Source organism: Plodia interpunctella, chromosome 16, assembly GCF_027563975.2.
Source record: "Plodia interpunctella isolate USDA-ARS_2022_Savannah chromosome 16, ilPloInte3.2, whole genome shotgun sequence".
Taxonomy (NCBI): domain Eukaryota; kingdom Metazoa; phylum Arthropoda; class Insecta; order Lepidoptera; family Pyralidae; genus Plodia; species Plodia interpunctella.
The window spans coordinates 7,788,778-7,804,853 of record NC_071309.1 but is presented as its reverse complement, the minus strand read 5'-3'; the positions used below and the strand labels follow the sequence as shown (position 1 = coordinate 7,804,853).

The window sequence follows — 16,076 nt, the reverse complement described above, 5'->3', positions numbered from 1 at the left end:
AAGAAAGATAAAACATTTACCTACCCCTAAATATTATCCGAACTTAATCACTCAAATTAATTGGCACCTGAAAATCGTTAATTTTGCGTACTTATTAATACATATAGCTCTCAATAACAACTAAATACCTGCACATTTTCCACCTTTACTGAGCGCAACTTGGTGGGGATGTAATGGTACTCAAACTTTCGGCTCTACTCCGCTCTAAAAGGTAGTTAATGATAATTATACTGTACACAACACGGCTACTAATTCATTGAACAACATGTGCGCCTAAGCAATATTTAATATTGTTCTGTGAAATACATTTGTTTCGCAAATGTGTTTAAATCAATAAATTTAGTATCTCAAGTACGTTGTAAGCATTGCGCTTCTTCATAGTCGTATTTCTCATGACTAAAGGTCATTAGGTGGAATGAAACACACATGACTTTCTTGACACTATTGATTATTAATTGCCATACCCTTAGCCATTTTGCTCACAATTTCCTTCACCGGACCTAAATTATTGCAAAGTTTCTTTAATTTTGGTTATGTAATCGCTTTCCGTCTCTGAGTGATCTGAGTATTTTCCCAGTTTTCTATATGACGTTACGTGTCAGTCTATAGATCGCTTTTCCCCTTTTTCTTCTCCACTTCACACGGGTTTCGTCATCCTTCGTTGGACGTAATATGGTCTAAAACCATAGGCACATACCATTGACGATTTCAAGCCAGTACTGTTTGGGTTTATCCCTTTTACCAGGACCAGGCGAAGTCTCGGCTACACATTTGTTCGAAGTAATTTGTAGATTTATGATAGTGGCCATGTCAGTTCAGGTGGCACTCCTGTAGTATTATCTGCTACGACACTGTCGTGAAGACTGCCGCGAATGTGTGCTCCTTACACGGCTCGATTCTCGTTGTCTTCATTTCTATGAAACTTGTGACGTCACACATATGTGTCTACCTGTAGTCAATAGAATATTGACCTTTATCTCTTCTCTATAGCAGATATTGGAAAAATCCTTATTACATACATAAAAATGCAAACGCTTAATAAAAGCAAAAGCAGCATAGTTTATTACTCCAATCGCAGAATAAATAAAAAGCTGCAACCCTAATATCTTCAATACCCACAAATTTCAATTAAAAACGATGCGAAACAAGCTTCGCTTAAAATATGGCCGCGCTCTCGAGAGCATTGGCTAAAAGGATGGTATAAACAAAAATACTTCGCGGTGTATTCTGAACGGGAAAGATACGAAACGTATTTTAATTTTTGATACCGCCCTAATCTTTCCATGAAGTCATACAAGGGACCAAACGTGCGAGTTGAATATAAATTTTGTCATTCCCACAAAAACCCTAATGGAAAAGCAGATTAAATAATTCAGGCGTAAGGAATTTGGAGCTCATAACGACATACATAAATAATAACGTTAACACATCGGCTACATTTTTCGCATTATGTCGTATTTATATCCTTTGTCGTATATTCCCTGTACGAAAGAACGTAAGTAAATCATCTAGATATATATTTTTTTCCACGTGCTATGATTTATGCGAGATTGGACGCCTATTTAGTTATTTTTTTTATGTGCGTCTTTTTCTCGTACTTAGCCATAATTCAAATAGGTACGTTATTTATATAACTTGTAATAGAAAATTATTTTTCTTGAAGGCGAATGGAATGTGGGCGACGTTTATATAAAGTTAACGTTAACACAATCTCAAGATCCCGTGTGCCGCCCCTGGGAGCAACCAGTACGTAAATAAGTAAATTAAATATACCTAGTATATAATATAATTATTTTTATTGTCATACAGAAATATATTTAAAAAAAACGTTAAAGACACATGGCCAAAGCGATTTCTAAAGCAAATAAATCAACGCGTAGATCAGCCATCCTATTAATATTTTAGATGCGAAAGTTTGTGAGGATGTATGTTTGGTACACGGGTAGAATATAACTTGGAATAACACATAGGGTACTTTCTTTTTACTATCTTTTATCCTAAAATTCCCACGAGGGACAAAGCCCCGGTGCGCAGCTAGTATAAAATGAAACAATTTCACATCAATACCGCAAAACGTTGCTGTGACCCGTATAATATTTTCATAGGGAAATTTGGCTCTGTTCAAATCTCCAAGGGTTCCCAGGAACAGTGATGGGCAGATGGGTATTTACCCATTAACGGTATTTCCAGGTGTTTACCGGGAACGTAAAAATGGGAAATGTTAGGTGAAAATGTTACAGTTAAATAAAATGAAATTGTTATATTATTAATTACCTGCAGCACGAAACAATAGTGGAATGAAAATAATTGTATAGTAACATTCAGTCACTTAAAAAACTCCATATTAATATTTTTTTATTTTTATTGAGTGACTTTATTGGTGTCAGATATATACTGGTGAATTATTCAGATATTAATCTCACATCAGTATTAGACTTGTATTATTACAGGCATGATTTTTACGACTACAATAATCTAGTCACATCACGCTATGAAAACTAAAAATTAAAATAAAGGTTTTAAACTTTAAACTTTTATTTAAAATTCTTTAACAATATTAAGTAATGAAACATAGAAATCATTTATAACTAAACTTAAACTAATTAAAAAATATATATTATATAAATAAATAACAACTAAATTAACCAAAATGGGTAAATTATTTTCAATGTTTACCCACGACTACGTGCCCATCACTAGCCAGGAACAATAGCGCATACATATGTTATTTGCACGTGATCTTTGAAAAATCATAACAAATCGGACGTGTTTCGTTTCCTGATGATTGTTTTGTGGTTCAACTTTTATGGTTTTCGTTTGAGGAAGAGTGCGAGTGTGTATGGTAATCTCCTCCTAATATTATAAATGCGAAAGTTTGTGAGGATGTATTTGTATATTTGTTACCATTTTACTTAAAATGTACTGGGTCGTTTATTATGATATTTGATACACGGGTAGAATATAACTTATATACTTTTTATCCCGAAATTCCCACGAGAGCGAAGCCCCTCCTCCTCGAGGCTTCATATCCAATGGAATGTTATATGTGCTATTCCAGGTTATATTTTAGCCGTGTACCAAATTTCATTAAAATCCGTTTAGTATAATTAACGTGATTGAGTAACAAACATACTCACTTAATTTACACCTCTCTCTTGACTGAGTGAAGGTTGAACGATAACGCAATCTGAGTCTGATTTTGCTCCTTTCAAGTCACGATCATATCTCAATAGTTATAAACAATTTTAATAAACATCAAAACTCCAATCGGCCTCTACGACTTGGGTCTATATCCTCACTCAAGCTTCTTCAGGGGCCGAACTATGTGCTGTGAATTGTTATGGAGGATAATTAACTACATTACTACATTCTACATTACATTAATTACTAAATTATTACTGTACAATAATTTAGGTTATAAAAAGTAAAGTTTAAAAATAACGAATGTCAGGGTTTGTAAAATATCTATTTACTTATATAATATCATTTGGTAAATATTAGATAGCTTACAGATCCTATTGCACGTAATAACGACGACTTATGGCGCGCTGAGTCAGTATTATGAGCTATGAGTAATGCCAAATTGTATGTATGCAAGTTAGAATTATTGAAAAACTGTTGAGAATCGCTTTTGACTCAACGTTTAGTAAAATCGACGCCTGATTTGTTGATAAAGTTATGGTTATTGAGCGATTATTATTGGATTATAAAAAATCTTATGCAGAAGTATTATCATATTGGTGTAAACAATGCGCTGCAAATGTAAACATTAATCTTTTTTAAAGCAAAGGCAATTTTGATTAACTAGAGTGTTGTATGTGTCGACGCATTAAATTTCCTGACGCCGGGCCAAAAAGCGGCCATAAATCAAATTAAACGTACACAAAAGTGTGAACACACACGACAAATAAAGCCGATTTCGTACACACGAACAATACTCTAACACGTCTTTGCTAAATCCCCCTAAGTTATGGACAAAAACCACGCACTCTTGGCACGAGTGCTATGAAATTGAAAAATGTAAATGATAAATACAATGGCTTTTATTTGACTATATTTCACTTAAATACTGGAAGGGATCCAGTATGCAGCTGCAACAGGTCATGTGTGATGCACTTGCGGGGATAATGGACATGTCTGGAATTTGTTGCGCCGCATTTTCTTCAACTGCTCTTTGGATTATGCCAGCAGACTTTTTAATCCATCGATCGCTCAGAATCGAGAATCAGAATTGTTTTACTAGTATGGTCTAACTACTAGTAAGCCTGCTCGTAAGGTATGGCAAAATTACTTAACGTCTTAAATGACGTCACTAAGGTGATGTATATCATCTTAAGTTGATTAAATAATTTTGAATGTGAATAGTACTTATGTGGTTCTGAGAATACCTTCGTAAAATCCGTAAAACCTATAAGGGAAATAAAACATTATTTCTTTCGTGCATAATTAATTTGAATAATGAAAACCTGAAACGAATTCTATTCAATATTCTCAAAGATTAAAATAAATGTATTCTCAAATTTCAGTATGAGATTAACAAACTTTACAAGGTAAATAAAGTTTAAGTGAATTGTTAACGTTGCGTATTTTTCAAATTCATACATCGATCCAAATATTGCCTGTGTTCTACAACACAGAAGCAGTCTAAATCGGTTAGCCTATACAAAAGCATTATAACTAAAACTAGGTCGATATCGATATATCAACGTCTTAAACTTTGCCTGTGACGGGAAAATTCTTTTTAGGTCTTAACCGTAGACAGAGAAATTTGTAGACCGTGAAATCTTCCATTTCGCTCATACTACGAGAAAGAAATGTGCATATTAGAAATATATGAGAAGGAAGGAGATATAGCGCTGACATATTTTGTCTCTCAGGTATATACAGGTTATAAGGTCCGTAACGTCTGGGAAATATAAAAGGTATGTGCGCGTTTAATACCTTTTATTTAGTATATAAGAAGAATAAACTTTCGAACGCTTGTCGTATCATACCTATTTTTGTAAAACAAACAACTCAGCTGGTGAAATTTCACTGAATGGTAGTACACGCGGACAAAAATTAAATCTATAAAAAATATATTTAAAATTCGCACTTTCCTCAACCCATCATTAATATAGAGATGAGAAAATAATTATGCTTCCCGAGCTCTAACTATTTAAGCACTAACACAGTACTGAGCGAGGCACTGAACAGGGTTTTAGAGTCAATAAATTTGTAGCATACATTGTAGCCATAATTAGTTGGTAAAACTTTTTAAAAAAGTAGTAATTAAATATTTTCGAGTCTTCATTAATATAATTATATCACGAGGAATAAAAAAAATGTACCAAATATTTGGAGTTTACTCATAGCTCGCACATACGCCATAATTTGCTTCCTCTCCCATCGTCGAACGAAATATATAGAGATGATATTACTAACTCATACTTTAAAATGAATTAACAATGTTATATTTTATCTGATCTATATTCCTCCTGTCTTAATATGTTTTCTTTTTTAGGGAAAACATCATAAAATTGCTACAAAAAAAAATGGCAACCGCTCAAAAAATAATTGATAAGTTGATTTATTCTGTATTTATTTCGGTAATATACGTACGTATAAATCAATTAATTTAAGAGCATCCGTATTGAATATTATATAGGGAAAACTATTATAATATATATATATATATATATATATATATATATATATATATATATATATATATATATATATATATATATATATATATATATATATATATATATATATATATATATATATATATATATATATATATATAATGTCAAAATACAAAATATCATTACAGTAGCAAAATAAATCACTTTAAAAGTTACCCATGACCCGAACACGCGCTAGCATCGCATCATCTCTATAAACATCCGCGACGATCCAAACGTTTGTGTTTAAAATTTGGTCTTATTATAGCTTTACAGCAGTACTACTACACGTCAGTTACTCGACCAATGCGTCTTCTATCGACGGCCGTGTAGTGATTCTGTAAGAAATCAGTGTATAGTGACAAGTGACTAGTGATTAGTCAAGCAAACATGGATTACGATGCGTTGGTCTACACGCAGATAGCTAATTACTACGATGAATTGGTGAGTAACACTGAGTTTATTATTGGATTTTTGTGTATGAAGTCATGAGTCGATAGGAATTCGGTTGGTAACAATAAAAACAATAATTTTGTTTCGCCAAAACTTCTTATTCTGTATTTTTACCATGTCGGAATCATATGATTTCATTATTCAATTCGAAGCAATATTTTATGTCAAACTAGCTGTTGTCCACACCTCCGTCCGTGGTAGTACATTACAAAGTTTATCAAAATCGGACCAGCCGTGCCGCGAAACAGTGACAGACAAAGCTTTGCATTTATTATACGGTCCATGAGTTATACGGTATTTGATCGGTAATCGATACAAAATCCAATGTATTATGCTAGTAAATATAATTTCTTCGATTACAAATATCATATTTCAAAAATCCAGTAGAAGTAATATTCAAAGATGTCGAGGTGAAAAGTAAAAGATGGCAGTGGGTAGTAAAAGTCATGTCAGATGCCTTTAGACGACTAGGAAAAAAATATAAAAAGAACTCGATAAAAAGAAGGAGGTATTCAATGAAAGTCAATTGGTATTTAAATTATGAATTCTAAGATTTAGTTGCAAATTGGTATTATGTTATTGAATTTAATTATAGAAAAAATAATTTAAGTGCAGTTCATTTAAACTTCGACGCAAAATATTTTTTTTGCAGTAGTAAAATTTCATACAAAATGTATAACAAAATGTTGTACATTTTGCTTATGCAAAAAATTTAATCAGTTTTATAGAATTTGTCTGAATATTGTACAGCTCATTCAGGGGTCATTCACATTTTATTACTTCTGAATAGAATGCATAAAATTTGCATTTATGTTAAGTTCTTCAACTTTGTCAGTTATGAAACTGTGCATAGAGTAAGCCATTTAATTTTCTAAACTGTAGATATTTACCTAATATAACTCTGTGGAAGCGGTTGTGGTTCAGTGAAGAAAAGAAAAACTTTAAGAAAAACAAATTATAATCACATTAAAATTTGTAAGTAATAAAAATATATTTCTATCGGTAAAGGAAAAATCGCGAGGAATCCACTCTAATCGACTATAACGACACAATTCTTTTTAATGCATTTGTTAAAAAGAAAGAATTTTAAACGTTTATCAATAACATATTAATAAAATGAATTTAAACTATTGTATAAAATAATATACAAATTACTCAAATATTGCATAACGTATAGAAAAGCTATACAAAATTTACCTATAGTAAACTATTACATAATGTTTTATTTGCAGTCATATGAAAAAAAAAATTAAGTCCCCAAATGTCGAATGTCAAATGTCGAGTGTTTTCTCATAGAAATCAGTTACTTTTTTCGTTGTTTACCCAACCCCTGCCATTCATACTCGCACAAACTCTCAACCGTGTCCTGTACCGAAGTAATTTGGTAGCACAAGTTTCAAAACTTAAATTAAGAAAACTTGAATTCCTATTAATTTGAATAAAGGGGCCTCGAACTTTTTAGTTGACAAAATAAGTTACCGAGTTTTTGCGTTGAATATTTATCATGGTCGGGAAATGAGGTTGGGATAAATTTAAATTATGCTGTGTGTATGAAATGATACGCGGTCTGAAACATTACATTTAAAACCAATTTAATGTAAATCAGTCAAAAAAAATCTTAAATAAAAAAAAAGTAAAATATATTTGACTATTTATTTTCATCCATGACAATAATATCTTTGTAAATACTTATATAGGTTTCATACGTGCACAGCTTAAATCACCGTAAATCTTACTGCAAATATTCATGTCAGATGTATTTAAAGAGATTTATATTAAATCTTACGCCTGAAATGACATCAACTAAACAGCGCAACAAAATCTTTTGTTGATTTTATTATTATTCTTGCACTTTCATACATTGAAACTAACGCTGATATATATACGCATAACAAAAGGTCATTGAGGTTTGTATAATAGAAGTACAATTAGCTGTCGTTAGTGATGGAGCTAAATAACGGTTAGAGCTTGCCGTCCCGAAGCTTAGGTACGCCGACTGACGGACCCCACAAGGGGTTTTTTTCTCAGCGTTTAAAAATACTTACATGTGAATGGGTCTGAAAGAAAGAAATTATAGGTCTTAAATTTTCGTATCTTTACGTTTTTTACAAGAAAATATAATGTAAATCAGATGTTTTTTTTCACATTATTGATTACGCCCAATCTATAACCATAAAGTTCAGGTTAGATCACTTCAAAATAACACCATCAATAAATATCGCCAAAGACACGTGGCAACCGATAAGTTTTGAATTTCGTCTATTAAATCGTAGTACTGCTAATAGAATATGAACTATTCAACGAAGTAGTTACAATTATCGTTCTTTTACTGCGCCATATATTTGGTTTCTTCTTGAAAAACGTGAAGAAGAATGGAGAAAAGGTCAAGAAGAAGAAGAAGACATATTTGATTTCCAATCCAACACTAGTCTGTTAGCATGTAAAAGGCACGGTAATATAAATAGGTACTTCATTTCGATAGTGAACCTTCTGTGCCATATTACTATTCTGTGATCATGGGGCTCAATAACAATTAGAGCTTGCCTTCAGTAAGGTAAGAGAACAATGACTCATTCAAGATACAATGGTTGTGTGTTGTTTAGAAATGGTTGCATATTGCACAGGTCAAATTAGAGAAAAGATAATATTGAACTTAGTTACCACAAGCTGTACTTTACTGACGATTACTGATGACGCACCTGCGATCCGATTCTCATGTAATGGTGGTTAATATTGTATAATAAATAAGTAGCACCTTAGAATAAAAGCAGGTTGTAAAACGCCCATTATCTGTCATCCATAATAATTTTGTGGACGGAAATAAATATTATATTCTAAAAGCGGTTTTTAGCCTATACTGTGGTTTTTACTGTTGTTTTATTTTTAATGAACGGAAGCCTCGTTCAAATAAATTAATATTTTAGTTCTTTTTAATATTGTCCCCTCTGTCCTAACACCTGCACTCGGGACGATCATATCATACCAAAGAGGCTGTGGCCGTAGCGTAGTAACTGTCTGAGAAAATATAAAATATAATCGTACGTAGGTTCTTAGTTATAAGACAAGTACTAAATAGAATTCATATAAATATAACTATAAGCATTGAAAGAGCACTTGAGACAAACGCTAAATTAGGACAATTTAAATTAACTGCGGAGTCCGTCTCAATGTCGATACTACCAACATCATTTTACGACGTAAATTTCTCTCTCTCTCTCTCTTTCTCCCGTGTAGAGTGTCAGAGGATAGGGTACGCTTTCCTACTGTTTCTTCTCCACTTCGCACGGTCATCGGCATCCTTAGTAAAGAAGAAGTAGAACATTGACACGAATATCATGCTTGAGTACATCAAGCGAACAATTTCACAACGTAGCTTACACAAAAATGTTCCCAATAACCTGAAAACAGTAAAAATAATCGCGAACTTATGTACCTCAAATAATACCGAGGTGTTAACCCCTCCACTGGATTTACAACGCAATAGTAAAACTATCAATAGTCGAGCATCAAACCCGGAACACAGGCGGAACACCCCGCGCCCCGCACCCCGCCGCCCCGCCTGTAACTTTACCGTTTGTTTTTATGAACTAAATTCCTGTTGTTTCTCTCTAACAGCTCAGAAGAGAGTAGTTTCGGCCTATTTACACGAGTATCGTAACTATCGTATGCAAATTCGTTGTAGTTTTTTTTAATTTTACGTGTACACTTAATTTTTTCTTTTCTTAGTAATGAATGCCGTGTGGCATAAGCCCATAGATATTTTCATATAACACAATAAAGTTTATAAATAAAAATAATCTTCTTAAATATATTTTTTTCAAGTTTTCGAGTTTATGGCTTAAAAATATTATTTTGTACACTTAATTTAGATATAATAATGAAAATATTTTTTCCTATTCTTATCTAACTATATTATCTTAAATTATACCATATACATATGTTATAATCCCGCAAAAGAAATTCTACCAATATCCCATATATCCTGGTACATTTTTCTTTTTCTAGGTAATGTCAAATGTAGTTTGAATAACATTATGTGTTTGTTTACATGAATCTTTTTGGCCGCATTTTATTATTAAGGTGACTTGATCCGTTCGATAATAAATTCTTAATTAACGTGGCATACTCAAGATTAGAAATAGTTAAAAAAGATAAGATAGTCAAAAAAGATTCTAGTTACAGGATATTTGATGTTCATTATAATAAATATCAATTCCTTCTGCAAAAAATATATTTTGGTACATTCATAATTTTATTTTTAATTGCTTTAATTATCTTACGACATAAGATTTTTCAGCTTTATTATAATCAATTAATTTAGTAAATACTGAAGCTTTCGTACAGCGGCCTTTCGGCCCAAAGCCGTGAGGGTTTCCGTATACTTCAATTCGAAGATTGTACCCCATGATGATGATGAAGCTTCCGTGGTATCTAATTCTGTGTATTCAATTTATTAGTTGTTGTCCATTGCTCTCTGTGGAAGTCTGTGGAAGTCTATGTTTGACAACGAGTCACAAAATATATATATTCTAAATTTCATAAAATAAAATTTATGAAGGTATAAAGAAAATCCTATTTTATCCTACCTATTTAAAAATATGCAAAGTTATCGTATAAATGCTATTAAATTAAATAATTTTCACAGCCCAGTCGTGCTCATATTACCTTAACTAGGGTTATATCATAACATAAATAAATATCCAGCACGTGGCCACAGAGTAACGACTTATTTTTTTATTTTTAGACACGTACTTGGAAACTGCAGTGCATTTTATGATTTACATTTCATGGTATGTGCCGACTACACCTCTCTTTCGTGTTCGCGTGTTCGTGGTTTCATTCTAAGCTGTGACGCCGCAAAGTTCGGTGATACCGAAAAATACTTTATTTTAAAGACTAAGCTATCGTATTACAACCAGCTGATTTCCTGAGCTCAACCCTCACTGGGAATTTTGACTATTCGATTAGGCCAGTATTGAAACGACAACAAAAATGTAATTTATTTAAAATTCTTAAATAATATTGACTTCATAAATAATATTGAACTCTATTTGTTCACCATGCCAGCCATATTTAGTAGGCTGATTTGGATCGAAAGTGTTCCACACAATCTGCGTAAGCCACCTCCCGAACGGATCTCACTCACACAAGAAAACGCTCACCTGAACAAACATACGACAGTGTGCATAACAACGCTTTTGTGTTGGGAATATTTTTAACGTATGTACATAAAATTATGATTGACTTCCATTATGAATGTGTGGAAATGGGCCATGTTGAAGCATCTCCACTCGTTATAATTTATATTTTTAGACACTTCTAGCTCGGCTCGAGGTCAACCATGTGGGTTAACCTCGTAAAATTATTCACATGCCTTTTGTTGCATTATTTTCTTCAAAAAAAAAAAGAATGATAACTATCTTGACGTCTGTTAGAGCGATTAACCTCTGGCTTTACGGCTTCACAGCACCGAATGCAACCGAGATTACGTAATATGAGATAGCGGGAGAGTAAAGATGTAACGTATTTGTTTAAAACTAATCTTATGGACATTTGTGTTCATAACACATTTTTTTATCCCCGTGCGACTCCTCGCCACCAGATGTCGATAGGTAGTCGTATAAGTCATGTCAGATGCTTTTAGGCGACTTGAACACACTGAATAGAAAGAGAATATTCCTGACTTTAATTTGTTAGTTAAAGTTCATTTTAACCCGAGTGTCTGAATCTTTACAAGCAAATATTTGAGCGTCTTCGTCGATGTCATAATTGGCGTCATCCAAAATGTGTTTGCTTTGGGCCCACAGCCCTATCTTTTGGGATTGTTTGAGGTGAATACAAATAGGGTTTAATTTCAAAATGTCAGGACCCTTTGTACTTACCAGTTATTATATTATTATACTAATAAGCCTTGGCTATTTATATAAATATTTATTATCATTTTATGAATGGGAAAATGAGATACTGACTTTTGTACAAGAATATACTTGTAAAAACTCCTTCCTAACTAATATTATATAAATGCAATTTTTTTTCTTTCCTATTTTTTTATTTCTATCTCTTTACGCTTTATTTATTCAAATAATCTTCTTGATTGCTTCTTAATTTTGTATTGTTGAAGTTTGAAAAACAGAGAAGGAAATTCATTACATTCCGGAATAATAACGAAATGGAAAAATAAGTCGTGCGAAACCGGGGATAAGGGCTAGTATTCAATAAATTAGGATGAAGTAGAGATTTCAAACTGGTGAAATATATGATTTAGTTTTATGTAAGTTTATTGTAATTTTTTTATTTTATTGTATTTCATAAATTATTTATAATTTTACTGTCACTGGCATTTCGTTTTAGCTTTTAATACTGTACTTATAGTTATTACCTGAAAATAAAATAATTTATTAAGCGACTAATAAAACTAATAAAAAAGTAATTTATTAACCGACTTCCAAAAAAAGAGGAGATACATACGTCTATCTTCATTATTAACAAAAAAAAAATAAAGCATTATTAAGCCAAAAATATGTTTTGTCACTACCACATTTATTAATATTTACCGTTGACAGAAAGAGACAAATAATACTTTAGCTCAAAGTATATATTAACTTTTTTAAGAATAACATGTCTCTGCACTGATGTGTACACTGTACCTGTACAATACAAAAAAATAATAATATTAGTAAGTAAAAAAAAATATATGTTAACTTATTACTTACCCGTCGTATCACAAATGTAAAATGATAATGAATCTTCGAAACCGAAATCAAATAATAGTGTTTGTTCAATTAATATCATTACAGTATTATCTTTGCACAAATCACATTATCACATCATGATGCGTTGGGAAATTTAATCGAAATTTGGTACATACGAACTGTAACGTTGACAATTTAATTAATTTCGTATCTATATCTATCTAGCGGTGGTGGTGTAATGCTTAAGACGCCCGCCTGTGGATCGAAAGGTCTCAGGTTCGAATCCTACTCGTGCCACATGAGTTTGTATACAAATCTGACTCATATATAGTAGTTTTCATCGACCACCTCCTGCTTCCGGTGAAGGAAAACATCGTGAGGAAACCTGCACACTGGTTGATTATTATTAACTTGTGTGTGAAATGGAGAAGGCAATGGCAAACCACTCTATTAATAATATAAAGTTGTTGTGTGTGTTTCATTTCATGTAATGACCACGACCCTCAGCCATGAGGAATACGAATGGAATGAAGAAGATCTATATCTTGCTAGAAGTGTGATATATAATAAGATTTTTACAAAGGTGGCATTTTTAATACAAGCTTTTAGGGTTGACCTATTGCGTTCAATGCGTAACAAAAAATTACGTCTATGCAATATACCGTTGAGGAATTCCTGAGTGCACCATCTGGTCATGGTTATCATAATAATTCATTGTTATTCAAACTAAACGAAAATATAATTCAGCTCAATCAGTTTAAGATGCCTGCTCCGAAACTGAGTTACAAGATTCCACCCAAACATACATAAGTCATAAATAAAATATACATCATAAATAAATAAAAATAAAAAAAATACTTTATTTTCAAACTTAATAGTGGGTACATAGTTTAACATATTATAATATTTATTTTAGTTTAAAAGTTTATAATAATAAGTTGACAAAGTAATGTCTCAGCTTCTGTTATACCCAACAATGATTTGTTGAAGATAATGCTGATTTTCAAACACCTCATCATCATAGACCTCTTTTTTCCACTGCTGGGAATAGACCTCTATTGATAAATGCCATTCTTCTCAGTCTTGAGTCTTATGAAATCAGTTTTTCCCCGCCACCTCTCTTACTTTCTGACGCAACATACGTTCCGTTTACCATTTCTATACATATATACATTGCAAGTTTTTATTTAACTGCCTTACGTATCTAAAACTTTTCAACAAATATGATATATAGCATTATTCGAAGAAAGAAATCCCTTTACGCCATCCCACTGCCATATCTCAAACACTATCCAGCAAGCAGAACAAGCTATATTTAGGTTTTATACTAACAACGAGCGCGCGTTCGATTCTGCCGAATGGATTATTTACGAGGTAGCTCAATGCTTTGCGATTAAAATAGAAGCCGCATGATTTGGTTATGCTGTGAGTGCTTATTATGCAATTTGGATGGAAATACACTACATAATGTAACTCGAGTGTTCCATTTGTTTTATGTTGCGTTTGCGCAGGGTAGAATACTTATTTTAATAACTGAAGGAAAAACTTGTACGTACTTAATAATGATTGGATTGATTCTTGTATGATTGGGACAAAATAATTGGATGTAAAAGCCATGCCCCATTGCTCAGTCAGCGCTCCGTCGCCACGACGCAGTACGTTGTAGCCATGGAATTAGTAGGTACCTTATAGTACCTGCTAATTCCATGATTCTAGGTCCGTCGTGCTCTATCATGGAATTAGTAGGTACTTCGTACGTAGTACCTAATAATTCCATGTGTCTGTTGTCAATTCGTTTTGACATTGACGTGTGTTGCTATGCGTCGGTACTTCGTACAATTTCTACGTTCTTCTGCGTTGATCCCACAACGGATGTCACCTTAACGGAGGATGACGCAGCATGACTGAGCAACGAGAATACGCTTTTATTCAGTGTTTTGGTCATTGCGTTCGACATCAAAACGCCGAAGCCTCAATGTAGCATGGCTCTTATTAGTAGGCGAACCGTATGCAGAACAATAAAAATAGATAAATCTAAAGTCATCTTGCGATCTAGTTCTTGGCTTTCCCGGCTGCTTGTTGGGATCTATGAGTCCGTATCTTTGCCCAGGAGTGGCTTGACATTCACGTGGACAACACAGTCACAGTTCAACATAACGCCCTCCAAGGCCATATCTGCTATTCTTGTACCAGCTCGCAATTCGGAAATAATATATGTATGTATGAATAATCTTTCTATGCAAGAGTTATCTTAACGAAGCATTGTAAAAGCTCGCAGCTTTTTCCACAACGGACGCAAACAATCTCTATCTAAGCTAACTCGGCTCACGTACACACTTGTTTTATTTTAATTAAGTTGCTTCGCTCCGAACCTCATCCCACATGCCTTTGTTTTACTAACTAAACGAAACAGGAATAATAGGAATCATTACAAACAGAGATTGACCAAATTTTTTACAATTTTTTTTTTTTCATTATTTTAAAAATTTGTAAAAAATAAATTTTCTATTTTCTATTCTCTTTGCATGTTCCTGGATGTTTTTAGCGCTGTAACGATAATAATAATTCGGTAAAAATAATAATTAACTTGGTTTAAAACTTTCTAAATTCTGCTATAATTTTTCAATTGTATATTGGAGATAGCTGAATCAATTTTTTCTGAATAAATTTCAAAATTAAACGAAATTGTTTTCGAAAAACGGAAGTTCTAATATACAAATACTAACGGCCCGTCTCGGCTTAGTTCGGGTAAATTCATAAAAAAATAAAAGTATCCTTACTCTCCTGAACGTTTCGTCTGTATCTGTGCCAAATTTCATCAAACTCTGTGAAGTACTTTTTAGCTTACTCATTACAAACAATAACAACAAAATTAAGAATCTTTTCTATTTATAATAACAGTACTATGGAGTATTAATAGTATAGATAGATTGCTCTTTTAGCCGATTCGATAGTAGAGGATTTACTGCACTCGAGTACCTTCTTATAAATATTAAAATCCTGACTGAGATAAACCCAATAATATTTGTTCAAGATATACAATATTTATATGAAGAGAAAAGTGTACATTTATCATATACCACGACAGAGGAGATGCGGGAATAATGGTCGATCGCAACCGTTGACAGAATACAAAGATATAGCAAAGCGCTCTCAGATACAAATGATTAATGATGAAGTCAGTATAAACAATGGGAGCGCATGCAAATAAATTCTGTCAAAGTTTTGATGCACATTACATCGGACGAATTGGAAAGTTTGTGAG

The 16,076-nt window shown here is 32.8% G+C and overlaps 1 protein-coding gene across 9 annotated transcripts in view; it reads left to right on the top strand.

Moving 5' to 3' along the window:
- bru3 (bruno 3) overlaps positions 1-16,076 on the top strand; it is a 616,612-nt gene that overhangs the window by 162,121 nt on the left and 438,415 nt on the right. The window contains exon 1 of one of the 9 annotated variants that reach the window (XM_053757113.1): positions 5,981-6,110. The exons of the other annotated variants lie outside the window; for them this stretch is intronic. Coding sequence (XP_053613088.1) covers positions 6,057-6,110 — 54 coding nt within the window. The 5' untranslated portion in view covers positions 5,981-6,056. Of the gene's footprint in view, positions 1-5,980; positions 6,111-16,076 lie in introns of those variants that run through there. 9 annotated transcript variants of the gene reach the window in all.